The sequence below is a fragment of the Pelobates fuscus genome, chromosome 3 (genome assembly GCF_036172605.1).
Source record: "Pelobates fuscus isolate aPelFus1 chromosome 3, aPelFus1.pri, whole genome shotgun sequence".
Lineage (NCBI taxonomy): Eukaryota > Metazoa > Chordata > Amphibia > Anura > Pelobatidae > Pelobates > Pelobates fuscus.
In genome coordinates, this window is record NC_086319.1 from 353,146,351 (window position 1) to 353,164,903 (window position 18,553).

Below are 18,553 nucleotides of genomic sequence, written 5' to 3' on the forward strand. Positions count from 1 at the left end.
AAGTGTTCTTGCCTCCACCAGTACTCTACAACTGGAGTGGGCGGAGTAACTGTTATTATTTATTTATATAGCACATTTAATTGCAATGTTTTTGCCCAAAGTGCTTCACAGTTACATTAAAACATACAGTTATCAAAACATTAGCAGGTGTAAAAGGCCCTGTCTATGACATCACATGCTGCTGCAGCCTGGCACAGGTCAGAGTATTTTTGCGGTTGCCATCTTCAAACGGTCATATTTGTAAAACTATAAATCCTACAGCAAAGAGCTTTATATTGTGAGAATCACAAGACCCAGACCTACATTTTGATGTATATTATGTCTCTGAGATATTAACAATGAAGGCACAGTCGCAGTTTAGAAATTGCCCTTCAAATGTGAGCTTTGCAGAGTGGAGTTTCAATGAATGTCAATGGAAGGCGTGAGTTGCAAACAAATGGTCATATTGTGAAAACTATCAGGACTATGGCTTAGCTGTGGACATTTCTAGTGGCAGCAGGGATAGCTGAACGTTTTGATATAAGATTTGTGTAGGTGGGCCTGAAAATGAGGGAGTGGTGGCAGTTTAGAAATCATGTCCTGATTTTTCAGCTTTTGCCAGCTCCCACTCTAGCTTTGCCATTCATTCCTATGGGACAAATTTCGCCACAAGAACGACGATATTCCGTGAACCATTCGGCGAAACGTTCCACAAAGTAATAGCAATCCGATCGGGAACAATCTGCATGTTTTGGTATATTTTTGTCTATGTAGTGTAAAAACTGTGGGAGGAGTTAGGGTGGCAAATTTGGCTATAATAAGAATAATAAGAATAACTAGAAAATGTACAATTTCTGGGGAAATTGTGTGAAGTGTTCTTGCCTCCACCAGTAGTCTATAACTGGAGTGGGCAGAGTAACTGTTATTATTTATTTATATAGCACATTTAATTGCAATGTTGTTGCCCAAAGTGCTTCACAGTTACATTAAAACATACAGTTTTACAAACCATTAGCAGGTGCAAAAGGCCTTGTCTATGACATCACTTGCTGCTACAGCCTTGCACAGGTCAGAGTATTTTGGCGGTTGCCATCTTCAAACGGTCGTATTTTAAAAACTATAAATCCTACAGTGAAGAGCTTTATATTGTGAGAATCACAAGACCCAGACCTACATTTTGATGTATAGTATGTCTCTGAGATATTAACAATGAAGGCACAGTCGCAGTTTAGAAATTGCCCTTCAAATGTGAGCTTTGCAGAGTGGAGTTTCAATGAATGTCAATGGAAGGCGTGAGTTGCAAACAAATGGTCATATTGTGAAAACTATCAGGACTATGGCTTAGCCGTGGACATTTCTAGTGGCAGCAGGGATCGCTGAACGTTTTGATATAAGATTTGTGTAGGTGGGCCTGAAAATGAGGGAGTGGTGGCAGTTTAGAAATCATGTCCTGATTTTTCAGCTTTTGCCAGCTCCCACTCTAGCTTTGCCATTCATTCCTATGGGACAAATTTCGCCACAAGAACGACGATATTCCGTGAACCATTCGGCGAAAACGTTCCACAAAGTAATAGCAATCCGATCGGGAACAATCTGCACGTTTTGGTATATTTTTGTCTATGTAGTGTAAAAACTGTGGGAGGAGTTAGGGTGGTAAATTTGGCTATAATAAGAATAATAAGAATAACTAGAAAAGCTACAATTTCTGGGGAAATTGTGTGAAGTGTTCTTGCCTCCACCAGTAGTCTACAACTGGAGTGGGCGGAGTAACTGTTATTATTTATTTATATAGCACATTTAATTGCAATGTTGTTGCCCAAAGTGCTTCACAGTTACATTAAAACATCCAGTTATAAAAACATTAGCAGGTGTAAAAGGCTTTGTCTATGACATCACTTGCTGCTGCAGCCTTGCACAGGTCAGAGTATTTTTGCGGTTGCCATCTTCAAACTGTCATATTTTTAAAACTATAAATCCTACAGTGAAGAGCTTTATATTGTGAGAATCACAAGACCCAGACCTACATTTTGATGTATAGTATGTCTCTGAGATATTAACAATGAAGGCACAGTCGCAGTTTAGAAATTGCCCTTCAAATGTGAGCTTTGCAGAGTGGAGTTTCAATGAATGTCAATGGAAGGCGTGAGTTGCAAACAAATGGTCATATTGTGAAAACTATCAGGACTATGGCTTAGCCGTGGACATTTCTAGTGGCAGCAGGGATAGCTGAACGTTTTGATATTAGATTTGTGTAGGTGGGCCTGAAAATGAGGGAGTGGTGGCAGTTTAGAAATCATGTCCTGATTTTTCAGCTTTTGCCAGCTCCCACTCTAGCTTTGCCATTCATTCCTATGGGACAAATTTCGCCACAAGAACGACGATATTCCGTGAACCATTCGGCGAAACGTTCCACAAAGTAATAGCAATCCGATCGGGAACAATCTGCACGTTTTGGTATATTTTTGTCTATGTAGTGTAAAAACTGTGGGAGGAGTTAGGGTGGCAAATTTGGCTATAATAAGAATAATAAGAATAATAATAATAATATATATGTGAGATAACATTAAGTGGTCTTGCTATGCAAGAACACTTAATAATAATAATATATATGTGAGATAACATTAAGTGGTCTTGCTTTGCAAGAACACTTAAATATATATGTGAGATAACATTAAGTGGTCTTGCTATGCAAGAACACTTAATAATAATAATAATAATATATGTGAGATAACATTAAGTGGTCTTGCTATGCAAGAACACTTAATAATAATATATATGTGAGATAACATTAAGTGGTCTTGCTATGCAAGAACACTTAATAATAATATATATGTGAGATAACATTAAGTGGTCTTGCTATGCAAGAACACTTAATAATATATATGTGAGATAATATTAAGTGGTCTTGCTATGCAAGAACACTTAATTAATCTAATCCTCTCCTGAAAAGTTAAAAATAGGAAAAAGGGGAAAAAAAGAAAAAAGAAAAAAAGATAAAAGAACAGGAGAGTTTATATTAATCACAATGACAATAATAATAAACAAATACATTAAATATTAGAAGTAATTGATAGAAATTTTTAAGCACAAATAAACGTAATATTTTGGAATTATATAAGCACAAAAAGGAGAAAAAAAGAAAAAAAAGGGGAAAATCAATTTTTAATTTAATTAAAGGGCTATTAAGGCTAAATAAGTAAAGTAGAGACATGGGATTTTTTTTCAGCACATATAAAATAAAATAATATAAGATTAGGATTTAAGCTACACTGGAGTTTTACACTATTAAGCTAAATCTCTCCTGAAAAGTTAAAAAAAAAAAAAAAGATAAAAGAATAGGAGAGTCTATACTAATCACAATAATAATAAACAAATACACTAAATATTTGAAGTAACTGATAGAAAGATTTTGACACAAAATAAATGTAATATCCTGGAATTAAATAAACACTAAAATCTAATCTAACTAAAGGGCTAGTCAGGCTAAATAAATAAATCAATGAAATGGGAATTATTATTTTTTTTTTAGCCTTCTGGTAAAACAAATAACCATTAAATCCGTCTGGCCAAGGAGAATACTCTAGTTTGCAGATCTCGACATTTTACCTCTTTGCGAGCTTAGAGTATGGGGACATTTACGACGTCACTGATTAGAGAGTTGGTGTCGTTTGTGGGTTTTTGTTTTCTCTCCCTTTGTTTTGGGCAGGGCTCCCCCCTGGAGGTTATGGGTGACCCAGGTAGGGAGGAAAACAAGGGAGGGAATAGATACATAGTTTTTTGCCTAGGAAAAGGCAGACAATGTACGTTTTTGTTATGTTTTATATGTTTGTTAGTAAAGATGGTGAACTTTTTAGTCCTCGAAAGAAAATAAATAGGATTCATAAAATAATATGAGATTAGCTACGATCAACGCACAGGGGATTAACTCACAATTTAAAAGATATACAATCCTTGAGTTTCTAAAAAAAGAACAAATCCAGATTGCAGCTCTCCAAGAAACCCACTGGAGAACCCAAGATAAAAACAATCTTAAATCTTAATTTTTTCCTACTATAATCAGTGCCTCTCTGAGTCAAAAAAAGAAAAGAGGAGTAGCCTTTTTATTTTCTAGGAATATTTCATTAAAAATTATACATCAGGAAATTGATATAGAAGGCAGATATATTATATTAGTAGCAGAAATTAATAATCAAAAATATACGTTAGTTAATATATATGCACCAAATCAATCACAAATTGCATTTATTAAAAAAGTGCTTAACAAAACTGAGCGTGTGAAAATGGGCCGAGTTATTGTTATGGGAGATTTCAACTGCGTACCTGATATTGAGATTGACCGAAGCTCTAAAACAAAAACTAGTAACTATGGAAACTTGAAAGTGACTGCTAAAAAATTCTCAGAACTACCGTATATACTCGAGTATAAGACGAGTTTTTCAGCACATTTTTTGTGCTGAAAAACACTAACTCGTCTTATACTCGAGTCAGTTGTCTGTATTATGGCAATTTTCATTGCCATAATACAGACATGGACCGGGGGCTGTCAGGAAGCTGTAACTTACCTTCACAGCAGCTCCTGTCAGCTCCCTTCTCTCTTCTCCGGTGCGTGCAGCTCCCAGGTCAGCTCCCTCTGCAACTCTCGCGAGAGCCGCGGGGTCAGAGCGTTGCCACGGGTTACCGTGGCAACGCTCCGCGCGGCCGCGAGAGTTGCAGAGGGAGCTGACCTGGGAGCTGCACGCACCGGAGAAGAGAGAAGGGAGCTGACAGGAGCTGCTGTGAAGGTAAGTAACAGCTTCCTGACAGCCCCCTCCTACAGCCCATCCACTGGACCACCAGGGAGTGAGAGCCCCCCTCCCTGGCCAGCTAACAAGCAGGGAGGGGGGACGAAAAAATACAAATATTAATAATAAAACAAAAAATAATTAAAATAATAACAAAAATAATAATACAAATAATAATACAATAAAAAAAATAGTTACCTAAAAAAAATAACATTTAAAAAAAATATTAAAATAATAATTAAATAATAATTAATAAAATGCCCACCCCCCCACCAATGCTCTGCACTCATACACACACACTGCACATACACACACTGCACATACACACACTGCACATACACACACTGCACAGCATTCATTATAAACACACTGCATTCATACACACTGCACTCATATACACACACTGCACTGCATTCATTATACACACACTGCATACACACTGCACTCATACACACACACTGCACTCATACACACACTGCACTCATACACATACACACTGCACTCATACACATACACACTGCACTCATACACATACACACTGCACTCATACACATACACACACTGCACTCATACACATACACACACTGCACTCATACACACACACACTGCATTCATACACACTGCACCCATACACACACACACTGCACTCATACACACACACACTGCACTCATACACACACACACTGCACTCATGCACACACACTGCACTCATGCACACACACTGCACTCATGCACACACACTGCACTCATGCACACACACTGCACTCATGCACACACACTGCACTCATACATACACACTGCACTGCATTCATTATACACACACTGCACTCATACACACACACACACTGCACTCCATTCATTATATACACACTGCACTCATACACACACTGCATACACACACACAGCACTCACACACACACACTGCATTAATTATATACACACACTGTAAATAAATATTCAGTTAATATAATTTTTTTTAGGATCTAATTTTATTTAGAAATTTACCAGTAGCTGCTGCATTTCCCACCCTAGTCTTATACTCGAGTCAATAAGTTTTCCCAGTTTTTTGGGGTAAAATTAGGGGCCTCGGCTTATATTCGGGTCGGCTTATACTCGAGTATATACGGTAATTAAACAAGCTCAGCTTTTAGATTATTGGAGGATATTTCATACGAAGGAAAAGGATTTTTCTTGTTTTTCAAAAGCTTTCTGTTCATATTCCAGAATTGATCTCTTCTTGGGGGATAGAAATTTAGCGAGCCAAATTAAAAAGGTTTTCATAATAGCCACTACCTGGTCAGACCATAATCCGGTCATCTTAGATATAAAAGAACAACATCAAAGAACAAGAGCTGACTGGAGAATGAAAGACTGGTTACTTAAAAATAAAGATAATCTTAAACAAATTAAAGATACAACAGACCACTTTTTCAAAGAAAACAGAAATAAAGAAGTTTCTCCAGCAATGACTTGGTGCGCTTACAAATCAGTAATAAGGGGCCTTTTTATAAGTTTATCAGCAAAAGAAAATAAACTAAATTAAAAAAGGCACATTTAGCTGAATTGTACATAAAACTAGACAACTTACTTGAACAAAATAAAAAAAAACCATTATGTAGTATTACTAACGAAATTACAGACACTGAAAAATTAATAAATGAACATCTTATGACAAAGGCTAATAATGCGCTGTTATACTTAAAACAGAAATGGTACTACACTGGAAATAGAGCAGAAAAATTAATGACAAACAGAATAAAAAAAGAAAAATCGAAAAGAATCATTACCAAAATTATTCACAATGGAGAGACTCTCCTGAGACCTGAAAAATTGCAGAAGCCTTCAAGAATTATTATCAAGATCTATATAATATTAAAGACCCGATCGAAACGGCGAACATTAGTGAATTCCTCGGGAACATAAAGAGTCCAAAAATTGCACAAACACAATTACAGGAGCTTAATAAAGCTTTTCAAGAAGAAGAACTGATTTTCTGTATTAATAAATTTAAAAAAAAAAAGAATCTTCTGGTCCAGATGGATTTGATAACCTTTTTTTACAAATTACTAAGAAACAATATTAAAACTGATTTAATTGAAGTTTTCAATTCTTTTGTAACACCTAATAGCATACCTGCAGAACTGTTACAAGCAAATATAGTGCCAATCCTTAAACAAGAAAAGGATGCAGAAAAGATAAAGAATTATCGTCCAATCTCGCTTTTGAATACCGACATTAAATTATATTCTGCCATGATAGCAGAACGCCTAAAAAAAATTATATCAGAGGTGATAAACAGAGATCAAGTCGGGTTTGTTCCGGGGAGGTCTTCAACCCATAACATCAGAAGATTGGTCGACATTTTGGACTCCGTTTGGACCACTGGAACTCCCATGTTGACCCTGTCACTGGATGCTGAGAAAGCATTCGACAGGGTCAACTGGGAGTTCATGAGACAATCACTGCAGTTATTTGGATTGGAGGGAAGACTTCTCGAGAATATCTTTGCCCTATACACTGTTCCAACAGCAAGAATTATGGGGAATGGCTTTAGCTCTGAGTGGTTCCCATTATCTAACGGAACAAGACAGGGGTGTCCCCTATCCCCCTACTCTATATAATATCATTAGAACCTCTGGCATCTGCCATTAGACAAGAAGAAAACATCTTAGGTTTCGATCATAAGAAAGAAAACATAAAAATACATCTTTATGCAGATGATGTGATTATAACTTTAGAAAACCCGCTACAATCAATAACACAGCTTATGACAATTATAGAAAAGTTTTCACAGGTTTCAGGCTACAGAGTAAATACAGACAAATCAACTATCCTGGCGAGTAATGTAAATATGGAAGAAAAAAAAGAGATAAAAAAGAGGTTTTATTTTATTTGGATTGAAAAATCATTTAATTATTTGGGAATTAATATTTGTACAGATCCAATGAAAATTGTTGAGATCAATTTTCTCCCATTACTTCTCAAAATGAATAAGCTATTAAAAGATTGGAGAAATCTGGAATTCTCCTGGTGGGGTCGTATAAATATAATTAAATCCTATATCCTACCAAAGTGGTTATATCTATTCTGAATGCTTCCTTTGAAGGTACCTGACAGTTGGCTATCACTGATCCAACAATCCTTCTCTAAATTTATATGGCAATCAAAGAAACCAAGGCTGGCAAGAAAATTCTTGGCGATAAAACAAGCAAATGGAGGTGTAGGACTTGCCCTGATCCAACAATATTATCAAGCTAGCACTCTCTTTCATTTTATTATTTCACAACAAACAGAGTCTAAATTAGAGAGATGGTATGCAATAGAAAAAAAAATGTCAAATAACAAAGAGCTGTCTACCCTCTTTTGGTTTACGCAAAAAAAGAAAGATAACTGCCAACCAAGTTCCGAAAGTATAGTGGTACAAGATATTGGAGAAGCATGGAGCAAAATAAGAAAAAATTTGGGACTCAATAATCGTATCATCAACATTTTACCAATTTTAATACTGGAAAACAATATAGAAGATCTAAATTTTAAAAATTGGGCCAAAGCAGGCATCCAAAATATAGAAGATCTAATGACAGGATCAAATTTCAAATCATATGAACAAATACGCACTGAATTCGCTCTTTCAGAAAAAGAAAAATATAACTATATAAGGATTAATAGCTACTTAAGAAAAGCACTAGATAGAATGTGACGGCAGATAAAAACCATTCGGCCCATCTAGTCTGCCCAGTTTTCTAAATACTTTCATTAGTCCCTGGCCTTATCTTATAGTTAGGATAGCCTTATGCCTATCCCACGCATGCTTAAACTCCTTTACTGTGTTAACCTCTACCACTTCAGCTGGAAGGCTATTCCATGCATCCACTACCCTCTCAGTAAAGTAATACTTCCTGATATTATTTTTAAACCTTTGTCCCTCTAATTTAAGACTATGTCCTCTTGTTGTGGTAGTTTTTCTTCTTTTAAATATAGTCTCCTCCAGATAAAGAACATTCAGAAGTCAAATGTAAATTATGCCATTTGTTGAAGGCGAATGACATGAAAAATCTTTTTAAAAAGTGTAATTCGATACTGAGACACGGGGAAGAAGATCTTATTTTTCCGGCCATTGAGAAATGGCAGAAAGATTTGAAAATAAAGAAAAAGTTGGATAAAAACGAAAGGAAAAAGGCTTGGGTCTCAGTTGCTAAACATATTAAATGCTTAAATTTAGTTGAGTTACATTTTAAGATCATAAATAGACTCTATCTGGTCCCTAGTCGCATGAATAAAATGGATCATAACATATCAGACACCTGTTGGAGGTGTGATAAAGCGACGGGAGACATGTTACATATCTGGTGGAGCTGTCCCCTGATAATAGAATTTTGGAAAATGTTTATAGGTAAAATCCAAGAAATAATCGGTATTAAAATTCCCTTATCTCCCGAATTATTCATATTACACTTAAATCTTAGCCAATATAATATGGATCATCTAGCTACTCTAATTATTACTATGGGAATACTATTGAGGACCTTTGTCATCATCTATGTGTTTGTATTGTCTTTTTTTTTTCCCTTTGTGTTTTTGTTTTTGAAAACGGAAAATATTAATGATGACTTAAGTACCATGGCCCGAACTATATGAACGGTAGCAGAAATTTACCGGCGGGTACTGTCTGAAATAAAAGAAGAAAAAAAAAAAAAAAAGAAAATGTATTTGAAAATAAATACAGAAGCAATAAGTCCATGAGGAACTGTTTTCATTTTTTACTTTGTGGTCACAAATACAAGCAGTTGTTCTATTCTTGTGCAAAAAAAAATTTGCTGGTTTTTCCAAATCAAATTCCTTTTAATATACACCAAAATAATTGATCCACCCGGGGTTCACCAGTGGAATCTTATTTATTAAAGTAGACTCCACAAATCAATCGCAGATGGATTCATTAATTTGGGTGTGGATTAAAATCAATTTAATTTGGATGAACCAGCTCAAGATCATTTTTGCACAAATCTAGTTGTTACTGTTAATTCTTAATGCTTGAATCTTTCACCTAGAACTGGACATATAGGTCATTCTACTATTGATCAATAAAGTATTACATAGAGTGGTTGTATAGAAATAATACTGCCCATATTGATCCCTCTGCAGGGCTGGACTGGGGATACAAAGCAGCCCTGGAAAAAAAAAAATATGCCAGCCCCATAAGTCAATGCGCCATATATTGTCGCATGTAATATGTAAGGCTATGTCTTGCCACCCCAGATGATTGAGTAAATATATATATATATATATATATATATATAGCTTTTTCTAATATAAAATATTGGTCCTTTCATAGTAAAACGTTTAATTATACAGTAAGCATACTCACATGCAGACACAGACAATGTCACTGACACACACAAGCTCATTGATACACAGCCTCATAGACAAACAATCTCACTGATATACATAAGCTCATTGACATAAAAACACAAGCTCACTCAGTAGCAGACACACACACACATGCAAGCAAGCAAGCTCACTAGCAGGCGCGCACACACACACAGCTTAATGTAGTGGTTCTGGTGTATATAGCCTGTTCCTGCAGGCTTTTCAATGTAAACACTGACTTTTCAGAGAAAAGGCAGTGTTTACATTGCTTCCAAGTGACACCTCTAGTGACAGCCACTCAGACGGTCACTAGAGGTCCTCCACGCTTTGGAGACACTGAAGGTTCCCCATAGAGATACATTGATTCAATGCATCTCTATGAGAAGATGCTGATTGGTGTAGCGTTTTGCAGCCAATCCTATGGCAAGCTTGATGATCTCAGCCATAGAGGCAGGGCCAGTCGAGGGGAGACCAGCATAGCGTGGAAAAAAAAAAAAGGTGAGTAAAAACACTATTTTTAAGACACACACACACACACCATGACAGACACACACACACCATGACAGACACACACACACACACCATGACAGACACACACATACCACAACAGACAGACCATGACACAGACAGACACACACACTCCATGATACAGACACAAACACAACGTGACACAAGCACAAACACACACATCATGACAGACACACGCCATGACACACAGACACGCCATGACACAGACACCCACACCATGGCACAGACACCCACACCATGACACAGACAGACACACACACACCATGCCACAGACAGACACATACCATGACACACACACACACTGACAGCATAACACATATTACCTGTGGGTGACCGGCCAGGGGGGTCATGCAGGGCAGAGAGCTGAGTGTGATGGCGGCCGCTGGAGGAGCAGGGATGCAGTGGCGGATCCAGAGCCTGACCTCGGGAGGGGCACTTGCAGATTATTTAGAGAAATAATCCAGACACAATACCCACTACAGCTCAGTGTAGTGGTTATGGTGCCAGTACCCCCTCCCAGAGTAAGTAGTCAAACCGTTTAAGAACAGTTTGACAACTTACATGAGGTCTGCTTGGAAATGGGGCTGTAGTAGGGCATAGGAGCAGGGGTGCAGTGTGTGTGTGTTTGTGTAAGAAGGACTGTGTGAGCAGTGTGTGTGTGTGTGTGTGTGTGTGTGTGAAAGTTGCAGTGTGTACGTGAGGACAGCAGTGTGTGTTAGGGGGGCAGTGTGTGTGTGCGTTGCAGTGTGAGTGGGGGGCAATGTGTGTATGGGGGGAAGTTTGTGTGTATGAGGCAGTGTATGTGTGTGGGGGGCCAATGTGTGTGTAGGGTGTGTGTGTGTATTGGGGGCAGTGTATGTGGGCAATGTGTGTGTATGGGGGAAGTGTATGTGTGTGTATGTGGGCAGTGTATGTGTGTGGGATCAGTAGTGTATGTGTATGGTGGGCAATGTGTGTATGGGGGCAGTGTATCAGACTGGAGTCATTATCAGACTGGAGCAACTTAAATGGAGTCCAAAAGAAATGGGATTATTTAAAAGCTGCACTACTGAAGGCAACAGAAAATTGTATTAGGCTTGTCAGTAAAAGCAAAAAATTCAAGAAACCACTGTGGTACTCCGCAGATGTGGCCAAAATAGTAAAAAACAAAAAGTTAGCATTTAGTAATTATAAAAAAACCCAGAGTGAGGAAGACAGAATGACCTATAAGATTAGGCAGAAAGAGGCTAAGCAAGTTATAAGAGCTTCCAAATCACACACAGAAGAGAAAATAGCACATTCAGTAAAAAAGGGGGACAAAACTTTTTTTAGATACATAAATGAGAAAAGAAAAGTAAAACAAGGATTAGTTAGATTAAAAACAAAAGAAGGAAGGTATGTAGATGAGGATAAAGGTCTAGCTGACTGCCTCAATTAATATTTTTGTTCGGTATTTACAGCTGAAAATGAAGGAAAGGGACATCTGTTAAAAAAAAGGATAAATGAGTCATTTATTACACATGAGTTTACAGAGGAAGAGGTTCTATTTCAACTGTCAAAAGTAAAGACAAATAAGTCAATGGGACCTGATGGAATACACCCAAAGCTATTAAAAGAGCTTAGTGGTGTACTAGCAAAACCATTAACAGATTTATTTAACCAATCATTGTTAACAGGAGTAGTCCCAGAAGATTGGAAGTTAGCGAATGTTGTGCCCATTCACAAGAAAGGTAATAGGGAGGAGTCGGGCAACTATAGGCCAGTAAGCCTTACTTCAGTAGTGGGGAAAGTGATGGAAACCATGTTAAAGGATAGGATTGTTGAACATCTAAAAACACATGGATTTCAAGATCAGAGACAACATGGGTTTACTTCAGGGAGATCATGCCAAACTAATCTTATTGATTTTTTTGATTGGGTAACTAAAATTATAGATCAGGGTGGTGCAGTAGACATTGCTTACCTAGATTTCAGTAAGGCTTTTGACACTGTTGCACATAGAAGGCTTATCAATAAACTGCAATCTTTGAGTTTGGATTCCAATATTGTTGAATGGGTAAGGCCGTGGCTGAGTGACAGGCAACAGAGGGTTGTAGTCAATGGAGTATATTCGAAGCTTGGGCTTGTCACCAGTGGGGTACCTCAGGGATCTGTACTTGGACCCATTCTCTTTAATATTTTTATTACTGATATTGCAGAAGGTCTTGATGGTAAGGTGTGTCTTTTTGCGGATGATACTAAGATATGTAACAGGGTTGATGTTCCAGGAGGGATAAGCCAAATGGCAAATGATTTTGGTAAACTAGAAAAATGGTCAGAGTTGTGGCAACTGACATTTAATGTGGATAAGTGCAAGATAATGCATCTTGGACGTAAAAACCCAAGGGCAGAGTACAGAATATTTGATAGAGTCCTAACCTCAACATCTGAGGAAAGGGATTTAGGGGGTGATTATTTCTGAGGACTTAAAGGTAGGCAGACAATGTAATAGAGCAGCAGGAAATGCTAGCAGAATGCTTGGTTGTATAGGGAGAGGTATTAGCAGTAGAAAGAGGGAAGTGCTCATGCCATTGTACAGAACACTGGTGAGACCTCACTTGGAGTACTGTACACAGTACTGGAGACCATATCTTCAGAAGGATATTGATACCTTAGAGAGAGTTCAAAGAAGGGCTACTAAACTGGTTCATGGATTGCAGGATAAAACTTACCAGGAAAGGTTAAAGGATCTTAACATGTATAGCTTGGTGGAAAGACGAGACAGGGGGGATATGATAGAAACATTTAAATACATAAAGGGAATCAACACAGTAAAGGAGGAGACTATATTTAAAAGAAGAAAAACTACCACAACCAGAGGACATAGTCTAAAATTAGAGGGACAAAGGTTTAAAATTAATATCAGGAAGTATTACTTTACTGAGAGGGTAGTGGATGCATGGAATAGCCTTCCAGCTGAAGTGGTAGAGGTTAACACAGTAAAGGAGTTTAAGCATGCGTGGGATAGGCATAAGGCTATCCTAACTATAAGATAATGCCAGGGACTAATGAAAGTATTTAGAAAACTGGGCAGACTAGATGGGCCGAATGGTTCTTATCTGCCGTCACATTCTATGTTTCTATGTGTATGTATGTGGGCAGTGTATGTGTGTGGCATCAGTAGTGTATGTGTATGGTGGGCAATGTGTGTATGGGAGCAGTGTATGTATGTGGGGCAATGTGTGTGTATGGGGGCAGTCTATGTAGTTGGGTGACAATCTGTGTGTGGGGGCAGTGTATGTGTGTGGGGCAATGTGTGTGTATGGGGGCAGTCTATGTAGTTGGGGGACAATGTGTGTGTGTGGGGGCAGTGTGTGTATGGGGGCAGTGTGTGTATGGGGGCAGTCTATGTAGTTGGGGGACAATGTGTGTGTGTGGGGGCAGTGTATGTGTGTGTTTGTAGGGTATGTGTGTGATAAGGATGTGGGGCTTTTTTATGTTTGTTTTTTAATTTGATAAAATGTTTTTTTTTTATTTATTTAAAATATACATAATGTCCCCCCTCCCTTCTTACCTTTGTTTAGGGAGGAGGGGGGACATTTCTCGATCCCTGGTGGTCCGGTGGGGAATCTCTGGTGGTCCATGTGGTGAGAGTGAACTCTAGCCCCGGTCTCCAGGGCTAGAGTTCACTCTCGCGAGCACAGAGCGTTGCCGTGGCAACGCTCCATGCTCGCGAGAGAAGGACCTGGAGGAGCTGCAGACTGAGCTCCTCCAGGTCCTCTCTCTCTCCCTCCCCTGCCGGCGGCCAGCAAACAGTGCCTGCGGACCGGAGAGGGAGATCTCTGATCTCCCCTCCGGTCCATGAAGGCACATTGCAGGGCTGGCGCTTGGACAGCGCCAGCCCTACATTAGCCGGCAGGGGAGGGAGAACCTCGGATTCTCGGGGGGGCATTTGCCCCGTTTCCCCCCCCCTGTATCCGCCAGTGCAGGGATGGCGGCCGCTGGAGGAGCAGGGATGGCGGCCGCTGGAGGAGCAGGGATGGCGGCCGCTGGAGGAGCAGGGATGGCGGCCGCTGGAGGAGCAGGGATGGCGGCCGCTGGAGGAACTTTTCTGGCGGCCGCAGGGGAAGCTGTGCTGTGTCTGCTCCCCCGCCCTCACGCGCTACTGAATGAGACCGGGGCCGGAATATTCCGGCCCCGGTCTCATTCAGTAGCGCGCTGGAGAGTAGACACAGCACAGCTTCCCCTGCGGCCGCCAGAAAAGTTCCTCCAGTGGCCGCCAGCATACCCACATGTCTGCCCGGCCCCAGGTGCCGACGGCCCACCGGGAAAGTTCCCGGTATCCCAGTGGGCCAGTCCGGCCCTGTCCTCCAGGTCCTCTCTCTCTCCCTCCCCTGCCGGCGGCCAGCAAACAGTGCCTGCGGACCGGAGAGGGAGATCTCTGATCTCCCCTCCAGTCCATGAAGGCACATTGCAGGGCTGGCGCTTGGACAGCGCCAGCCCTACATTAGCCGGCAGGGGAGGGAGAACCTCGGATTCTCGGGGGGGCAATTGCCCCGTTGCCCCCCCCCCCCGGATCCGCCAGTGCAGGGATGGCGGCCGCTGGAGGAGCAGGGATGGCGGCCACTGTAGGAACTTTTCTGGCGGCCGCAGGGGAAGCTGTGCTGTGTCTGCTCCCCCGCCCTCACGCGCTACTGAATGAGACCGGGGCCGGTCTCATTCAGTAGCGCGCTGGAGAGCAGACACAGCACAGCTTCCCCTGCGGCCGCCAGAAAAGTTCCTCTAGCGGCCGCCAGCATACCCACATGTCTGCCCGGCCCCAGGTGCCGACGGCCCACCGGGAAATTTCCCGATATCCCGGTGGGCCAGTCCGGCCCTGTCCCTCTGACAAGAATTACCCTTGGCCAGGTACACAGGGTTGAGTTTTAATGTGTGTTTGTGTCAGGGCAATATCCTGAGAATAGGGACACATGGTAGGTTTGAGTTTGGGAAAGGGGCCATGACAGATTTATGGGGAACTGCCTTTATAAGCTTTACGGTCCCCTATCATGTCTAAGTCATCCTGACCTTATTGGGGATTTTCCATTAATATATGGGGGATTTTCCATTAATATGCCCTGTTATCTGGAGGTTGATTAGATCAGCGGTACTTGATCTAGTTATCTCCCAGACACGTGCATTTGAACAAAAAAAATTGTCTTTATTTTCACCTTTATCAAGTTTAAGCTGATGTTTGGGTGAGCTGCTATGATCACTGAAGGTGTCCTGCTGGCAAAGTTGGGATATTACCGGATATATTTTAACTGAGTACCAAGCTCCATTACAATCCCAAAGTCCCTATTTTCCCATACTACTTGCATATATTTGTATTAAACTAAAACAGTTTCATTTTGAATAATAATAATCCTCAGTAAAAATATAGGTTTTGGCTATGGGCTTGTCGTCATCCTCCCCTCTGTTGCATTAGCAACAGGTAACTCAAGGTCAGGAACAACCTAGGTCTAGTACATGGTAAACCAGAACTGGAACATTTCGAGTTCAGGAAAGTAGCCAGGTCTGGTACATAGAGAGGCCGGCAACTCAAGGTCAGGGCAAGGCAAGTGAGTAACAGGATAATCAGAAACAAACTACAATGCACTTACAGGCTATTGAAAACCATGAAAGAGACAGGGACCAAAGAAGACAAGGGTTTATCTAGGTTCAGGCCCTTGCAAAAGGTTTGCATAATTTGTGCAAAACAAGATGACAATAAAAACATATAAAAAGGCAAAAAGGTCACTGCTCTTGTTAATTCAAAGCCAAAATAATGTGACAGCAACCTGGTACTGTGAACATGTCTGTATTTACTCTTCGGATTTACATTCTGTATGTCATGAATTTTCTACTTTCGCTACTGGATATAGTCAACTTTCACTTATTGCAGTCTGTTTTGACTGAAACACATATAAATGTAGCAGACTCATACTTGTACACATGATACCACATGATACAAGTGAGGACGTGAGGGATTGTTTGTCATGCTGAGGTGCAAATCTTATTATTTTTTTTATTTTTATGGATTCATATAGGCTTGGATCATGCTATTTGATTAGCTATGCTCTGAACAGAGGAGCCTGCTTTAAGAAATTATTATTAGACTGTATGCTTATTAAACTAAGAAAATCATTATTAATCGCAACAAAGAAACACTATGTTGTGTAGCACTTTGTGCATTAGGGGAACACTTTGAAGGGTGTGGACTGGATCAATGGATGACTGCAAGTTTTAGATTTTGTCTGGGCATTAGAATGTCCCTTAAATAATTTTCTTAATTTATCTTGGAGCAGAAAAAGCTGATGAAATGCATACATGGTGGAATTGTATACCGATAAGGAGAGCCTGGGATCGATTTCTGGCAGAAATTAGTAGATTACTGGGTATTACATACAACTGGACACCAGAGATATTATTGTTACATTTAAAATTACCGCAATTAACAAACGATAAGAAATATTTTTTGATTCATGCACTGATGGCCTTTAAGACTTCTATCGCTAGAAACTGGAAAAAGACAACAATAGATACATGGCAATGAATCAAGGAAGCTATTTGAAATCAATGTAAAATAGAAAGAGGGATAGCCTCTAATTTCTGTATTAGTACTCAGAAATATGAAATTTGGGATAAATGGGTTAAGATCCTTGAAAGACCCTCTTAGGAATGAGAGATCAAACTAATGTATCGCTAAGCATAACTGTAAATTGCATTAATGGGAATTATATATCCAGATTTAGGGCAATATTTAAATCCACAAACTAGTTGTATGGAAATAGAAGAGATAAATATATGTATGTATGTTTATATGTTGTTGGTGTGGTCAACACGCATAGATGAGATTTGTATAATCATTTTGTGTATGTGTCTTTTCATATCCTTTAAGTGTGTTTTTCATTAGTTAGGCCTAAAAATCCCAGGTCTGTCCTAGACGGACACAGGGCTAATATATCTCCATACCTATAACAACTTTTTTTTTATTAAGCAGTCAATACTTGCTAAAGCTTTTAGCATGTAGTGACAGGAACCTTAGTAAGTAGCAGCTGGCTAATAAACTGTTTATGAACCGCCAAAGTAGTGACACAAGAAGCATGCAATAGCAAATCGAGCTGTAAGTGTTATTCTTTTGCAGTCTTTATATTACATACAATCAGCAGCACTGTATCCGTGGTAACCAGCCAGCCCGGTCTGTTTGAAAATCCTGAACAGTTCACATTTGCTGTATACTTTTCCTTGTGCCAATCCAATAAGGCCAATAAGGAGACCCACGAACACAGTCAGCTTCATGATTCAGTTCTTGAAAGAATCCAAATGATTTAAAAAAAATCTATTTATCAAGAGAAAAAGAAGAAAAAAAATATATAGTAAATTAGAATTTTATATATATATATATATATCACAAAATAACAGGTGTTTTAAGTATCAAGTAGTACTATTCTACTGGAATAACGTTATATGTTAAATGACCAGGTTCTTCTTCTTTAGGTTTTAGGTTAGTGCTCGATATAATTTCATTTAGCATTTGTTTAAAGAGAAGGGAGTGCAGTATTTGAAAAAGCAGAAGATGGTTCTGAGAGTGAGAGATACCCTGGTTTAGGGGACTTGCCAGGCAATGGAGAAATTAAGAAAAGCAGAATAAAATCAAACTTTGGTTAACCATTCAGTTAAACTACACATATAAGAAATGACATTTAAAACATATATTTTAAATAAGATATTTGAACATGCAAATTTAACACAAGTCACTATCAATTTTATTCCCAAATTACTGGGGGTACCTCAAGGAGGTTAATAGTATTAAGTATAATGGTTGACATGAGGGTTGTTAAAGATTACAACATCAATAAACACTTGGTAATAGGTTTAAGAGGTTAAATATTTTACATAATGGAAGTCTCTAATATCAC

General features: G+C 39.3%; 1 protein-coding gene across 1 annotated transcript in view; it reads right to left on the reverse strand.

The window, feature by feature from the left end:
* Nucleotides 1-17,946, reverse strand: part of LOC134601261 (lysozyme C-1-like) — a 33,912-nt gene extending 15,966 nt beyond the window's left edge. Inside the window, exon 1 of the mRNA XM_063445731.1 lies at nucleotides 17,795-17,946. Within this exon, the coding sequence (XP_063301801.1) occupies nucleotides 17,795-17,933 (139 nt within the window). The 5' untranslated portion in view covers nucleotides 17,934-17,946. The remainder of the gene's footprint in view (nucleotides 1-17,794) is intronic.
* Between the last annotated feature and the right edge of the window lie 607 nt (nucleotides 17,947-18,553).